Below are 15,804 nucleotides of genomic sequence, written 5' to 3'. Positions count from 1 at the left end.
GTCAATTCCTGACAATTTATTGAAATTTAATCCAATCACAGGATAGGATTCATATCTGTCAAGATGGAAACTTCACAAACTAAAAATATTCATTAGTTATTTGAGACTTGTAATCGTTGAATTTTCTACCGGGGAACGTATAATGTCTTCCAAAAACAGGTTCCACTATCTCTTTATAGTTTTTGTATTCGTTTTCTTCCTTTTCCCACTCAGATTTCTTAACCCAAGGGAAAAAAAATCTCATCCATTTTGGTACAAACGCATCCATAAAGTAGTAACGACGACGCCATACTTTATGTGTATCAAGATAGGGACCGCCGGAGCCGATCCATTCGGGTAGTCTGTTAAGTAAAACGTTAATTATTACCAGTGATTGGTAGCTAATAAAACAGTAACATAATATTGCCGGCGCCACCGTTTCAGGTATACAAATCAACTGTGTTGGACACACGGAAATAGTCAGTTACATTAGGTCTGAAACCAAACTGCCTCTCGGATCAGGAGAAGGATTGCCAAGGCATTCAGAAAGCCTGGTTGGATTGACAATGAATGAATGTTTGCTACACTATATTAGATAAATAACGCCTAAAAATGTTTTTTTGACAATATCAATTTATCTTAGGTTTTTACTGACCCAACCAGCGTAGTGGATGTTTTTCCTCATTCAGCGCTTATCGCTATCGGCCTAATTAGGTTCGAATGATTCTTTTAAATATGAGTATAATCCTCCCAAAATTAATGTTAAGAGAGTGAATGATGGATTGATAGTAGTGAATTAGCTATTTGAAGAAGTAGCGTTTAACCTAATAAGTGTGTATGCACCGCAGACAGCATGTAACGAGGTACTGAAAGATTTTTGGGAGGATTTTGATGTTGTGATGATGGAGATTCCGGAAGGCGAGGATGTTTACATTTGGTTGTGATTTTAATGGACTTGTGGGAAAACGAATGGAGGGTATGAAAGAATACAAGGAGATGGGAATATATGGGAAGCGAAATAGAGAAGGTGAATCGCTTTTACAAGCTGCAACTGCATTCGACCTGGTCAACGCAAATATATATATTTTTCAAAAAGTGCAACATTTAATGTCTTACAATACTTAGTGATAATAATAAAACCCAAATAGATTACTTTCTTCTTTAAAGGAATACGAGTAAAAAATGTAAAATTTACCTGGCGAGACTTTAGTGTCACATCATTGGCTTTTGCTATTAGATTTAACACTCAAAGTTCACCCCAACTACACACTTCCATATCCGGAAGAGTTTATTGATGAAATGACGACAGGTTTAAGGGACAATATGTGCCCCGCAAATGCCCCTAAAGCTAAAAGGGAAGATTTATAAGACGGTCATAAGACCTGTCTTGCTGTATGGTTCCGAATATTGGGCGACAAAGGAGACGGATGAAAGAAGAGTACATGTGACAGAGATGCGGATGTTAAGATGGATGTGTGGTGTGACCAGAATGGACAAGATTAGTAATGAATATATTATAAGAAGTCTGAAAGTAGCGCCAGTCACTGAGAAATTGAGGAGCAACAGGTTAGCATGGTATGGACATGTAATGAGAAAAGTTATGAGTATGAATGTGGATTGACATAGGGGTAGGGAACGACCCAAGAAAGTATGAACGGATTATGTAAAAAAGGGAATGTGTGTGAAAGGTGTAAGTACCGACCGAGATGACGAATGACAGAAATGAATGGAAGAGGAATACATGTTTTGCCGACCCCACCTAGAATGGGATGATGACGAGTATAATCCTGAACTGGGCACCTTTAGGCCTGTTATCTTAATTTTTGTACCGGGCGAGTGCCTCAACGCTTCCTATTTGTCCGGCGAAGTAGTTAATGCCATCTGCGGCAAATCTAAAATAATTCACGTCAAAAAGAAACTAGGATATAGGCATATGTGCCTTATGTATAAAATATTTTTTTTATATGTAAATTATGTATATGTGTGGCCTTGGGTAATATTTACTTTAAAATTAGATTTGGTATCTATGTAATAAAAGTAGATTTTATAGATCTGAAATAGTAGCGCTACGCTGTAAAAATAATTACAAATAATTTTAATGATTTTTTAAACTTATATTACTAACAATGAGAGATGTCTCAAAGCCCATCTATACACGTTAGTGTGGTAATAAGCAGATAAGGGGTGGAGATGAAGATAAGGTTTCATATAGGCGTAGTAACCAGCTACGATGCCCAACACTGTCGTTCCCACGTGATATCCATTTATCAAGACTACTAGTTCAGCATGAATATTATCTTGAGTAGGTTCGTGTCGCTTAGGTCCAGTCTCTAAAATTAAAATATTAACAGTAGTAAAACATTAAAAGAATTGTCATAACATAATGTCAAATCAGTGTTTAATGGTTATATTTAAATATTTTAAAGAACGTAATAAAAATAATGTATTGATGAGTTACCCACAGGCCCACAGCCTGCCCAATAACGTTAATAAGTAAACAAAATACTTTAAGATTGCAGCATAAGTCGAATCTTATGATGAAAAAAAAAAAACCGGTAGTAAGGGTACATAACCGAGTGACGTAAGTACCAAGTGAGAACAAAAAATATTTTCACTTACCGGTAGGTTTTCCCAAATAAAGCCCCAGCCGAGGTTTCCAAAAGAAAGTCCCGGGCACTGCACTCTGTCAAAATTATCACCTAGTAAAGTAAATATACGTAGAATCTGGTGTTCTGAGATTTCATAAAATATTTTTTCCTTCTGCTTTTTAAAGACATTTGATTCGAATTGATTTATTAGTGGTAATATTGATTTTACTTATTATATTATTTTGTTACTGTTCAAATACCGACCTTTTAACGTTGTTCAAAATTACTACTATTTCTGCCTAATTGTGTTATATTGATTTTAAACTTTTCTGCAAACACAAATCTAAAAAGTTGGGTAGTATGTAAAATAAAAATTACCTTTGCGTCCGGTGGAAATAGAAATATGATAAAAAATATTACAATTTTATGCATATTGATCGACTTCACTTTGTTAACCCAATCTGTGATTGGTGTTTCAGTCTTTTATAAAGTCTCGTTTTGTGTTATGGTATTGAATGCAGATGAGTATTGTTATGATGATAATAAATTCTTTTCTTAAGTTACATAAGCAGCATTTAAGTAGTACAAACATGTTACATGTTACTTCAATTGTTCTCAACGACAATCTGGCGAGGTTGCGATTGTTCAATATTTAACAAAATTGTTGTATCATATTGCAAGAATACAAAAATCATTGCAAATGATTTGGGTAGGTGACTTGAGTCAGAAATACATTACAAAATGAAATATAAGTCAGTAAGATGATCAAAAACCCAAGTTATTTACAAAAATTAAAAATACTTTAAAATTAGTATTTTTTTTATTTAATTTCAAACTTGTAAACACTTGTTGTTAGTGAACACAACACAGGTATGTACCTTAAAATATGTGTTCCATGTTGTTGCTTCGAAACAGCTGTTTCTTTGAAACTTCATGTTAGTAGGTAATATTAACGTAAAAGCTTTCTTAAGGTCTTGTAGATCGTTTGCTCGTTCAGCCTTTGGCAACAAACATCAAAGGTGGCGAGGCTTAGCCCTTTAATTCTACCTCTTACAGTGAATGGTCACAATGACGATTTAAATTCATTCTTAATAAAAACGTGTTAAGGTTAAGTCATAATATAACTATTATATCTAACCTCGTACCGCAACTTTACTGAACAAATATGTTTAAGGACCTTGTGACTTTATATTCCGTTTAAATACCAGACTCCGAAGATATTTCTTCATTTGCCTCTTCTGTCTCTATAGTTTCCATAGATCTAAAATCGTTAAATGATCTAGTTGGGTAGCGGTAATGTTTACCAAAAGCAGGCTCAGAATATTTTTTGAATCTCTTCCAGTCCAGGTACTCTTTATCCCATTCTTCTTGCGGAACATGAACCAATAGATTTTTCATCCATTCAGGCATAAACTCATCCATGTAATAAAATCGTCGGCGCCAAACTTTATGAGTCTCAACATAATTGCCACCATGGCCACCCATCCAGTGCGGGATACTGTAAACAAGAATTTGTTACTTTCATGGATCCTATGATGGCAATATCTCACCTTGGAAGCTTATCGATTTTCCTTGTTTAAAAAAAATATATTCGACCTTAATTTAATGGAATGTTTACGTATGTTTAAAGTCATACCTGTACCTTCAGCTATAAATAATTTCAAATAATATTTACTTACAGACTCATATATCTTAAGCCCCATCTATACATATTGGTGTAGAAAAACGCAGAAATCGGGTTAAGATGAGGGTAAGCTGTACTACTGGACAAACCGGCAGCTAGTGAAATAATCGTCATGCCAGCAGCGTACCCGTCCACCAACACCACCGTGCCGTCGTGGATGTTATCTTTGGTTGGCATACGCACAGCGGATGATGCCTCTAAAATTAAAATCCATGCATTTAAGATATCAAATTAAAATTGTATGATATGCTAATTCATAATATTTATTTTTACCAGTTAAACTTTACCCTTTGCATGATTTTTACCCCCTGGGCGTTTCTGACGCAACATTTTATCTGTGTTACTCCTCTGTCAGTGGTTATGTCTACAGAATGTTTGGACCAATTTCATCTGAATTTCGGTATTGAGAAGACTTGACTTGTACTAGCTAAGTTTTGTTACAATAGAGGACCAGTTTTCTGTATTAATCTATGACCAATATGCGTTTCATCGCAAAAAAAAGAGGCTAGCCAAAATATTTTCGATAAGTATCGTTAACACTACGCTTACAAAATAAGCGAAACAGGTAACATTTCGTCGGCTAGATTTTATTACCTAGCCCGTGTCATGTTGCGAATCAAAAAAATCTGATTGCGATGCAGGATACTGCGATAGATTAAAACTTTGTGTGTACACATAGCAAGAAGATACATCGAAACATAGTGTATCGATGATTCAATTCTTTGCTATAACGTGCATAGCAGTGATGAACATTCGCACTGAAGATCATCGCAGTTTTGTTTATCGCCTTTAGGTATTACACTCGTCGTTAGATCATCAACATTTAGCAGTGTTGTAGGGATACAGTTAAGATATAAATTATTCATTTAAGTTCCTAACTAAGTCTACTCCACCAAAGCCGATACCTAGGCCATTTCATTTTACAAGAACATTCCGTATATAAATTCATTATAAAGAATTTCTCTCAATCATAAAGGAGATTGATAGGTGTCGTTAGTGGTGGACATATGGACCACTTTTGATCAATCTCCTTTCATAATGCTTGACATGTCGTATGATGAGTTTTTAAATCAATACTTATCGTCTATTAAATAAATAAGTTACACGTAACAAATTATAACATTGTTGATTAGTTTGTTTCATATTTTTAGAGCATGATATTCAAGTAGTCGGGTTTTAAGTTTCGAACTTATTTTTTGTTTGTTTTTTAAATAGAGCAGTGTTTGGTAAGTGCTACTTATTACAACTCTTACTCACCAAACAAATCAACCGTATCAAGCTGCTCCAGTGCGGGTTGAGTGGCAATACAGGATCATTTATTATTGTTATTTGATATTTATTTACTGAATATATATTATCATTTATATCATTTTCATTCAATTATAATTATGAGAAGGGTCGAGCCTAGAGGATCCCGGTCGTATTTTAGTTCGGGATCAAATTTAATGAATCCCGGGATTTTCGGGATTAAAATATTTTTATACAAGTCAATAAAAATGCGCGTGAAACGAAACGCACTTAATTTTATTTGGCGTTTTGTCGGCCATCCTGTTTACACAGCTGTTTTTATTTGTTTTTGCTAACGAACGATGCCGGGTCATGTTTTAAAGTGTGTAAAATATCCGCTTATCTATTGTAAGTATTGATATTGTTTTTGTTTATTGGTGGTAATCAATTAATTTATTAAATAACAATGAATTAATGTGTATATTGTTGAAAAACAACGAAATGTTAGTTTCTGTGGCTCTAAGAGGTTGTGCATATGCTTTTTACGTTGCTTGTTATAGAATTAATACTTTTTTTTTAGGTATAAGAAGTAAACAATGTCACTATCCAAAGAAAGTTTTTATGTCAAACATAAAAAAAGATAAAGATGTTTCGTCAGTATGGAGTAATTTTTTTGTCCACAAAGCGGGCACAGCACAATGTAAGCGTTGTTTAGCTATTTTAAAGACCCTTAGAGGATCAACCAAAGGCATACATACTCATCTATCTTCAAAACATTCAGTAAAAGTAGATTCTGGTAAGGCGTTTTCCTCAACCGGTCAAAATTTTGATTATCATGAACATTGATCTCTTTAGCATAGTATAGTATTTTTATAAAAAAGTTTTGTTGTTTTATTTTTTATGTTTATTATAAAATAAAAAACAAACTAGGCAATTGTGAAACCTAGTTTGTTGATTATTTTACCTGAAACAAGTGTGATTTTGTTTTGTTTTTAAAGAATTAAGCAAAGGTTTTAAATAAAGAGTTAAATTTGATACGTTTTACTGTTTTTTTGTTGCCACTTCCTAGTACCAATACAATCCCGGGATCCCGAGGTTAACTGTAGATAATCCCGAAGTCCCGGGATTAGAAAAATCGGCCGGGATCGAATCCTCTAGTCGAGCCTTATTCTGCCATGATACAAAACTAGGTTGCAACAAGTCGCAGATTGCAGATTGTTAGAGAAAAAATGTTGCAGATGTCTAAAATAATAAGAAATTAAATTTTCTAAAATACGACTCTTGCAGGGCACGTAATTAATCCATACGAAACTATTAAATAATTTGTGTCTGTTAATAAAATACCTTTCTATTGGCATAAAGCACTGTTGTGGTTGTTGATGAGATAAACTAAAATTAACACGATTTTTTTCACACATATTACATTAAAAAAAAAGAAAACCACATAATGGTACCACGGGGTGTATCGGATCCAGTTCAGGAGAGGGTTAACCGGGCTCAAAATGTAATCAAGGAGTTTATTAAGACTTTTTATAGCAGGATTGCTATATCGTGGCTTTTTGTAATAATATAGCTGTGACATTAGCAGCCTATCCTATTTATATTTATAATTTAACATAACAAATAGTATTCCACAGAATGTTAAAATCTATAAATACTGGGATGGCCTTCTCGTTTTTATCTTTTGGGCGAATTAAAACTAAAGTGGCAATACATTACGCACGCGTTGTAGGTATAGATAAATCCAGAGCCAAACGCGGTTTCCAGAAGAATGTCCCTGGTACAGCTCCCTGAAACATTATTTTATTTTACTTCGTATAATGTTTAATGTCAATTTAGTTTATTGTTCGGAATTCAGCAGCTGCAGTACGCAGCAGCTGATATAGGTATATAAAAGTTAGGGAATCTTCTTTTTTTCTCTTGTGGGTTGTGAGATCAATGACCGACCTCGAGGGACACCATTGAGCCGCCAAAGTCAAGGAACAAAGGGCAATGCAGATTTTACAAATGTAAGTCAATATATTATTTTATTAAGTTATTTTAAGACAAGAAGACCAAAGTAGTACTTATGGAAGTCTAATCACGACAAAAAAAGAAACAGCAAATTATAATCCCCTTTTATTTTAAAATTTTAGTGAAGTTTCGAAACTGCCAGAGTTAGCACCATTATTTATACGCACGATACCTAATTATTATTATTGATATATCGTTACTTTACCTTTGCCATTGGAATCATTAAAAATAGTAAAAGCAACATAATATCGTAGTACATTTTGAACCAAGACGACTTCACAAATACTACCGCACAATATGAAACTTGAGACACTTTTGGTTATTCAGTAACAGTCGAGGTGTAATATTTGCACCGTTTTCGGCGTTGTTATGATCACAATAAATACCTTACTAACAGTTTGGCAATCAAAGAAATGCCATTAAATAAGCATCATTCCAAAAACTTCTATTGTGTAAATATAGGGCACCTTTATGTTTGAAGGCACGTAAGTAGTTGGTCTCTGAAATTGACAGACACGCAGATTGTCAGAAAAAGTCAAATTAGTAAAAAGTCAGACAGTCAGAAACTCATACGTCTAATCATAATGTCCCATCCGCAAACAGTCAAATAAACAGAATGTCAGAGACGCAAAACGTCATGAACATTTATATATTATATATGCTAATATTAGGTTCATTCTTTCGCATAGGCTAAATAGTGAAGAGTATTTTTTTATTATGTTTGTTAAAAAAGATCAATACAGAAAATGGCATACAGGGGGCAATCTTCAGGCAGGTTATCATGCAGGCAGGTTATGTGTAATGAATTACTTTTTTCCGTTACCGATATTATTCATAAAATATATGTATTTGATGACCTCACAATTAACCTGTCTATTATTTGATTGTCCTTATTAATGACCTTTTCACGCTAGTCTCTAGACCGATTTGCACTTAAGTAGATCAAAACTCAGGAACGGAAATGTAGTGTATTTGCTGGGGTTAGACTTATTTGCTTGTGGTCGGTGGTGGTATCCGTGCGAGATACATGGACTTTTTGAAATGGTCAGCCAGCTGCAACGCCGGAGATTGCCTCGGTTTCTCGGCCTCGAAGGCAGTGCGCCGTCCTCGTAGTTCTCGACGTGCGATGCCTTTGCGTGATCAGCAGATAGCAGAAACGCTACCTGGTTAAGACTCCGACAGCGACGTGTTAGGAGAAATAATGAAGAGAATAAGGACGACGAGGGGGAACAACCCAAGAACCCACGAATTTTCAATGCCGTGAGGAGGCTGTTTTTTTTTTTTGACGTGACTTATTGTAGATTTGCCGCAGATGGCATTAACTACTTGGCCGGAGTGGGGAGGCGGCTCCGTAAGCATGATTATAGGTAAAGGTTATATGTGATACAGGCGGATAAAATGACTGACCAGGGCGAGGAGGTAGGAGTACTCGAATTCGGTCGGTCGGTCGGTCGAGGTCGGAATTTCGAGGAAGGGGGGATAGATGGAGACATGCGGAAGGAGGATATGGGGTGTGGAGTTATGGGGGATGAGGATATAGCGGAGAAGGGGAATAGGGATGGAGGGAAAGATCGCAGGATTTTGGATGTAGGGGTCGAGATTCAGGGGGAAAGAGTAGAAGTAGGTGGTGGTGGGATCAGAGACGTTGAAAACTTGCAGAATTTCTCTTGGTCAGATGACGAAATTTATACTAAATAACCTGCAGGTCCAACCTGCAATATCTCCGACCTAACGGATATAGTTTTACAAGTTCGGGATTTGCCAATACTCCAGTATTTAGTTACTGACTGTAATAGGTATGGTTTAAGATATTTAGAGACATGTCCTGAATAAACATCTCCTGCCCTGGGAAGAGACCACCGTAGAAGAAATGTACAGGTGGTACTCAATATTCATGTTTATGTCAATTGGAACCTTCAATTGCTATTTAAAGAAAGGCCACCTTAGCCAATGAAAGCAAGAAAGAAGAAAGAAAAACTATTTATTCGGCAAACTTAACATTAATTAACTAACATATTAAACTATTGAATTATTTAAGTTTGAGTTTTTTTTTTTGTTTTTTGAGTTTGAGTTATTTGAGTTTATTTAAGTTCATAATGGTGCCGATTCCTGCAAGCAAACTTAAATTTATTTTAGCTAAGATTGCGGTTTAAATGTCAAAAACTGGATTTGTATTCTGGCGGCACATTTTAGTTGACGCCTAATCTTAAATTTAGGATGACGTTTCTAAATTACTCAATTTAGGTTTAGGCGACAAAAAGCTATTCTAAAAAACATTAATATGACGTTAAACTCTTATTCTAAATTAATTTTATACGGTTTTCTAAACTTGCCGGATAAAATTAGCTGTGTTTATCCCGGTCATTATTTTGAATGATTATGGAGAATTATATGGCGGCTTTGAGGAGCTCGGTGGCGCAGCGGTAAACGCGCTCGGTTTGCGATTGTTGAAGTAAAGCAACTTTCGCAGAGGCCGGTCATAGGATGGGTGACCACAAAAAAAAAAGTTTTCATCTCGAGGTCCTCCGTGCTTCGGAAGGCACGTTAAGCCGTTGGTCCCGGCTGCATTAGCAGTCGTTAATAACCACCAATCCGCACTGGGCCCGCGTGGTGGTTTAACATCTCAAGGTATAAATAATTTATTTTATCATTTAGTAAATACCAGGACATGAGTAGAAGTAATTTGACAAAACAAGTTGTTCATTAAGTACTCTGTTTTGATTTTACAACAGGTCCTCGCCGCCTTAATTTTTTTTGCACATGGCAGCTACCAAGCCGCCATTGGGGAGGATAGTTTGCTTGGCCTGAGCCAGCCAAACAGCAAGTCGCTGTATAAATATTACCAGTGAAGCGATTGTTGAAGAGCTGGCTCGGGCATCTATTCAATTTCCCACAACCCCAGAAGAGATACAAAAGACTAAAAGAGAGTAAGTAAAAAATAATCAATTAAATTATACGATTAATGTGTAATGTGATATATTGATAATTGACAAAGGGATTGTTGTCTTTTTAACATGGCATAGGTACCAAATGATCACAGGTCCCTATATGGTTCATTGTATACATCTGAGGGCTTCATATCAAAATGTCTGCAAATTGTCTTAAGATTGCTTGTAGCCCCATTACAGATCAGGGGCATGATTTTTTGTATACAGCTACATAGATACATTTTACTTCCAATTCCATGTGTCAAAAAGCATGTTAAGCCCAACGGCTTAACATGATCAACGTCCCAAGCTACTAAACCAAACACCTCCAACCAAACAAATATTTTATTTCAGATTTTTTGATCTCTATGGGATGCCACATATATTAGGAGCTGTGGACGGCACACATCTATCTGCAAACCACCATTGAATCACCCAACAGCACCTGGCTCGTTATTTTATAATAGAAAGGGATTCTACAGCATTAATTGCCAAATGGTGAGTATGCAAGTATGTATATTTATATTATCTAGAAGTAAGAAGTTACTTAGAACTTACGGTATTTGCTCTTTAGATTGTCAATGGTCACGGAAGGATTATATCTGTCAACCCCAATTTCCCCGCTTCCACTAATGATGCTGCCATTTGGAGCATGAGCCAAATAAAAAGAAAACTAGAACGTGATTATATAAATGGGGCAAATACCCAATAGCTGTTAGGTAAGCAAAAGTTATTCTTGAAAAGATAATAATTTCTTGAACACTAACAGTTGGTCTAACAGTATGCTCAGTGAGGTGTGGCTATTTAGTTCATTTTGCATTTTGCAATGGGTGTACCTCTAACTACCCCTTTGGAATATAGTCGTGAGTTTATGTAATGTTATATGTATTTTTAGGCTTCTGTGTAGGTATTCTAAAGCTTTCTTTTATTTCAGGTGATAAAAGGTATCCGTTGCAACCCTGGATTATGACACCGATAATAAGACCTCAAGGTGTGGCTGAAAACACCTACAACCGCTTCCACGCCAACGCACGAAACGTGTCCGAGATGTGCTACGGGCGGTTGAAAAATAAATTTCGCTGTCTGCACAGGCATCGTACATTGCATTATACGCCACCAACAGCGGTGAAAATAATAATAGCATGTTGTGTGCTTCACAACATGTTTATAGATGTTCTGTCAGGTAAGTACTACAACATAAAATGTTATACAATCAGTCTAGTCTGTCATCTCACAAAGACATGGTGTAACAGAAGAGTAGTAATCCCTACTGGGGTGAGCAGAGCCACTAGTTAACCTGTAGATCAGCAAACTCCGTCGTACTAATTTGACCTTACAAGCGCACTAGTCGCCCTTACGATTTTTGAAAATTCCCTTCGATTTCTCTGGTCTCCCATCATCAGACCCTGACTTCCTTGACATGCGCCGCCCGCGCCCGCGCACACGGTGGCGCACTCGCAATCCCCCGTGCCGCGCGCTGTCTCGCTGCTCACCTCCGTTCTTGAATCAGCGCCACATTGTGATTTGTTTGTTAGTTCGATAGCATGTTTGATGAAAGAATGTGAGAAGACTTTTGAAAGCATGATGCCTGTAAGCACCATTCGGGAATAATTTTTATTTTAATTTTATTTTGTGTGTCATGTATGTTAAGTAACTTTTAAGAGAAACTTTGTAACAGCTGTGGATTTTTCTGTTATGTTACAATGTATATTTTTTCTAAATAAATAAATAAATAAATAAATAAATGGGACCACCTTGGGTATATCTCCTTTCGAACAAAAAAAGAATTATCAAAATCGGTTCATGTACGACGAAGTTATGCCCGAAAAAACATAAAAAAAATATACGGTCGAATTGAGAACCTCCTCCTTTTTTGAAGTCGGTAAAAAGACAAGTTACACGAAACTCTTTTTTTTAATACCCAGAAATAAAATTTAGAACAACAGGACATTAAAATTAATTTAGAATATGTCAGCTTTAAATCTACATAAAAACTTTTTGTTTAACGAAACAATTTTTTATAATTTCTTTAACATTATAACACAGGGTGGCTCGATACTTGTGTCCGGGAGTGTAGTTGTGTACTTTATAAAGAAAAGATTTACTAATAGTATGATTTCTACTTTCTTACTTATAACGGAGTTATCTATCTCTTACAGGGTATCCATGATATCTATCTGATAGATCACTGGCAACCAGTGATTGGGCAGGGCCACTAATAACTTATAATAAAATAACTTTTGAATAATCAATTAGTTTTATTTTTTTATTCTTGATTATAATATAACAACAAAATCAATAACACTTATAAATCAACAACAGTACCTATTCCTTTAAATATTTATTTTCACATATAACAACATTAATTATAATAAAATGATTATGAAAAAGAAAAAAAAATGAAAAACAAACAAAGATCTTTTGTGGGAGGGTTTGGAGGGAGTTGAATGTGAGGTTGGGTAGGGTGAGGTAGGGAAGAAGAATATTAGTGGGGAAAAAATAGGGGCTGCAATTCAGAGCTCCTCAGAAGCCTCCTCCTCCTCTTCAAAAAGAGGATGTTGTTGCAAAGCCACTAAACCCTGAATTGCAGATGCTATTATTTCCGCTGCACGTATATTCGCCTCCCCTAAAGAAATAAGAGCTCCTGCAATAGACGAGGATGCTGTTATAATAGATTGCCTTAACAATTGATTATTTTTGTTAAGGCTTTTAATGAGATTAGCATTTACAGGAGTTCGACGTCTAGACTGAGATTGCCGAGACCGGTTTCTCAGTCTAGACCTCTGTGTTTGGCCTTCTGAATCTCTCGTCGATTGCTGGAGCTCTGGGGATGGAATAGGATGGGAGTGGCTTGGAGTTGTTGGACAAGGTGGGGGAGTGGTGGATTGGCCTATGGGACGATAATGTCGAGATGTTGAAGGACCGGGTAGGACAGGCGGCATATTTCTCTCTAGCTGAACTGGACGTAGGCCAGCTGCAGCTGCTGGAGCACTCCCCTGAAAAAATAATAATGTGTGTTATTAGTACAAATCCATTTTGTGAAATTCGTTTTTCATCCCCTAAAGACATTCTTTTTTTTTCTATTTAGGAAATTCCTTTGAAAGGATACATAGTCGACACTACAAAACAACTACAGGAACAGGACACAACATATTAGTTAAAGAACTAGTTTCTTGTTTTTTTACTTATTTGTCCTTTCTCTATGCTGAACTAGTATAGTTCACCTATAGAAATATAAATAACATGCGAAACTAGATAGATTACCTATAGGAAAACGGAATCATAAACTATTCAAAAATTAAACAGCTACAGTTGTTTCAACTCGGAGAGCTAGAAAGAAATGGCAATAGGAACCAGTGACATCAGACATTCCTAGTGCTATACAAGATACCACCAAGCTATATACTTACAAATACTGTTATGACATGATAAGCCACTGGGATTCGAACCTGGGACCTCTGGATCGTGAGCTCAACGCTCACACTGCATGTTAATGAACCTAAAGAAACTATAATCAAGTTAAGCTTACAACTTCCTCATCCGTGAATCCATACACAGAAGCAGTACCCACAACAAACAAGATTCTCTCCTCAATGCCAGTGAAGCCAGATATTGGGGGCCCTCCACCAGTTTCAGCTATGTAGCCCTATAAAAGCTACTCAGATACATGACAAAAAGCTAACAGTTAAGTGACAAATCGAGAGTAGCCACACCAATGGAAGACCACTATACGACTAGTGTGAGGAGAGCTGATGAGGGAAATATTCAATAAATATTTGTAACTGGTCTTAATTCTTAACAATGAGGTGCCAGTAAAGAAAAATAACTGTGCTTACATATTTCCATTCCTTGACCGTGCGGTAACAACCCAGCGCATTCAGCTCCGCAGCCAAATTTTCTGTATTGCCAATAAAAGTTGTGTTCATTACTCAACTGAAATCTTTTCGCTTTAGATGTTGTCATAATAGCCTATATCACATCACACTACATCGCGCACCGTCGCGGTTTAATTAAATTCTTGATTGGATTCAATCGATCAGGCTGGGAGGCGGTTCTAATGTCGCTTAGACTAAGTTTTTTAAAATCCACTGATGCCTATCACTAGGCGTGAGCGCCGCTCATCCGTGTGGCGAGGCAGAACACATAATATACAAGTCATTGCGTTTTACCATGAGCGCTTGCTGCCTTTTGTTCATTCGGCGTCGTGCTTCTAAAGTATCTCCTAGCTACCGCCGAAGCATTTTTAATTATTTTTCTACGCTTTTTTTTTTTTGTTTTAGTTTTCCCCGAAGGGTAAGGCAAAGGGAACTATGCCCATACAGCCATGTCTGACGTATTTTTTTTCTTGGTGATTAATGAAATGATGAAAGGTGATGATGATGAAACCTAAGCCCCCACCCTCGGAGTAGACTCCTACTCCGAACCCCAAACGAATTAACTCAAAAGTCCGCATAAACTTTTGAGTTATGAAGCGGCTTCCCGGCACGAAGCGAAAATAAGCAGATACACTTTGTTTATTGAATACCCCAATATAATAACACTCGCGAATGTCTTCCGACTAACTTAATGCGATCATTAACCACAAAACACCACTTCGTATTAATTATTTAGATTACTCAATGAAGAAAGCAACTGTCCCGTTCCCGTTTCCCGCCGAAAAGCCTTTTTCTACGCTTTAAAAACAAAACGTTCGCGTCAAGGCGAACTGTCAGTACTTTTTTAACCTCGAGGCATCGGTCTTTGACTGTACAGCCACAACTTTTTCATTATTATGTATAGAAAAATGTTTTAATACATTATTTTTTTTTATTTGCGGCTAAAACACACATGAATTATAATTTTGTATTCCTTGGTACAAAATTATAAGAAAAAGCATGTTTTTGTTCGAATGAGGACTAATTCACTCACTTCAATTCATTCTTCGTAACTCAACTCTACGGCAGAAAAACCGGCAACAGCCGGTTGATCATAGACCTCGTTGAGTTTCTATTAAATTTAGGCGTGTCAAAAATTTGCTTAAAACAATTTTATTTTAGACGACCAGAATGGCAGAATTGCACTTTTTGCTAAACTAAAATAAAATTAGCTTTTCTAAGATAAATTTAGGTTTAAGATGGTGTTTGCAGGAATCGGCAGCATTATTATGTTGATTTCTCAAGTTTAGTTTGTTATATGCATGACAATTCGTATGCCAATTCTTGGCTGAATGTGCTGAGACCGATGACAACACTGTAATATATCTTGTAACACGCAAAATTAACGAATAAATAATTTTTGTATTTGTATAAGTAGGTAATTAAATATTTGTAACCGACTCAAAGCGGCTCGTTTCGGCATAAAGTCGTATGACTTGTGTGAAGCTGGAACTGGTTACTTGCTGAGAACC

General features: G+C 36.3%; 2 protein-coding genes across 2 annotated transcripts in view; both read right to left on the bottom strand.

Moving 5' to 3' along the window:
• Window positions 1-3,600: 3,600 nt before the first annotated feature.
• On the bottom strand, window positions 3,601-7,705 carry LOC126380279 (uncharacterized). Its single transcript, XM_050029560.1, has 4 exons — window positions 7,697-7,705; window positions 7,202-7,268; window positions 4,247-4,448; window positions 3,601-4,065 (listed from the first exon to the last, which is right to left on the bottom strand). Exons 1-4 carry the CDS (start codon window positions 7,703-7,705, stop codon window positions 3,765-3,767), a joined length of 579 nt encoding a protein of 192 aa, XP_049885517.1. The 3' UTR covers window positions 3,601-3,764.
• A 5,130-nt stretch (window positions 7,706-12,835) lies between these two features.
• The window catches only part of LOC126380003 (zinc finger protein ZFP2-like), a 138,140-nt gene continuing 135,171 nt past the window's right edge, over window positions 12,836-15,804 (bottom strand). Inside the window, exon 16 of the mRNA XM_050029070.1 lies at window positions 12,836-13,414. The gene's annotated coding sequence lies outside the window, so the exon portion shown is untranslated. The remainder of the gene's footprint in view (window positions 13,415-15,804) is intronic.

The sequence above is a fragment of the Pectinophora gossypiella genome, chromosome Z (assembly GCF_024362695.1).
Source record: "Pectinophora gossypiella chromosome Z, ilPecGoss1.1, whole genome shotgun sequence".
Lineage (NCBI taxonomy): Eukaryota > Metazoa > Arthropoda > Insecta > Lepidoptera > Gelechiidae > Pectinophora > Pectinophora gossypiella.
The sequence above is the reverse complement of the archived record's forward strand: the minus strand, read 5'-3'. Positions and strand labels throughout refer to the sequence as shown.

Bases quoted from the DNA above. Each gene is read 5' to 3' on its own strand.
- LOC126380279 (XM_050029560.1), bottom strand. The intron at 4,449-7,201 runs GTGCGTAATGTA...TTTTAATTTTAG, and splicing joins TTTATCTATACCTACAACGC to AGGCATCATCCGCTGTGCGT. The intron at 4,066-4,246 runs GTAAGTAAATAT...TCTTGTTTACAG, and splicing joins GGCTTAAGATATATGAGTCT to TATCCCGCACTGGATGGGTG.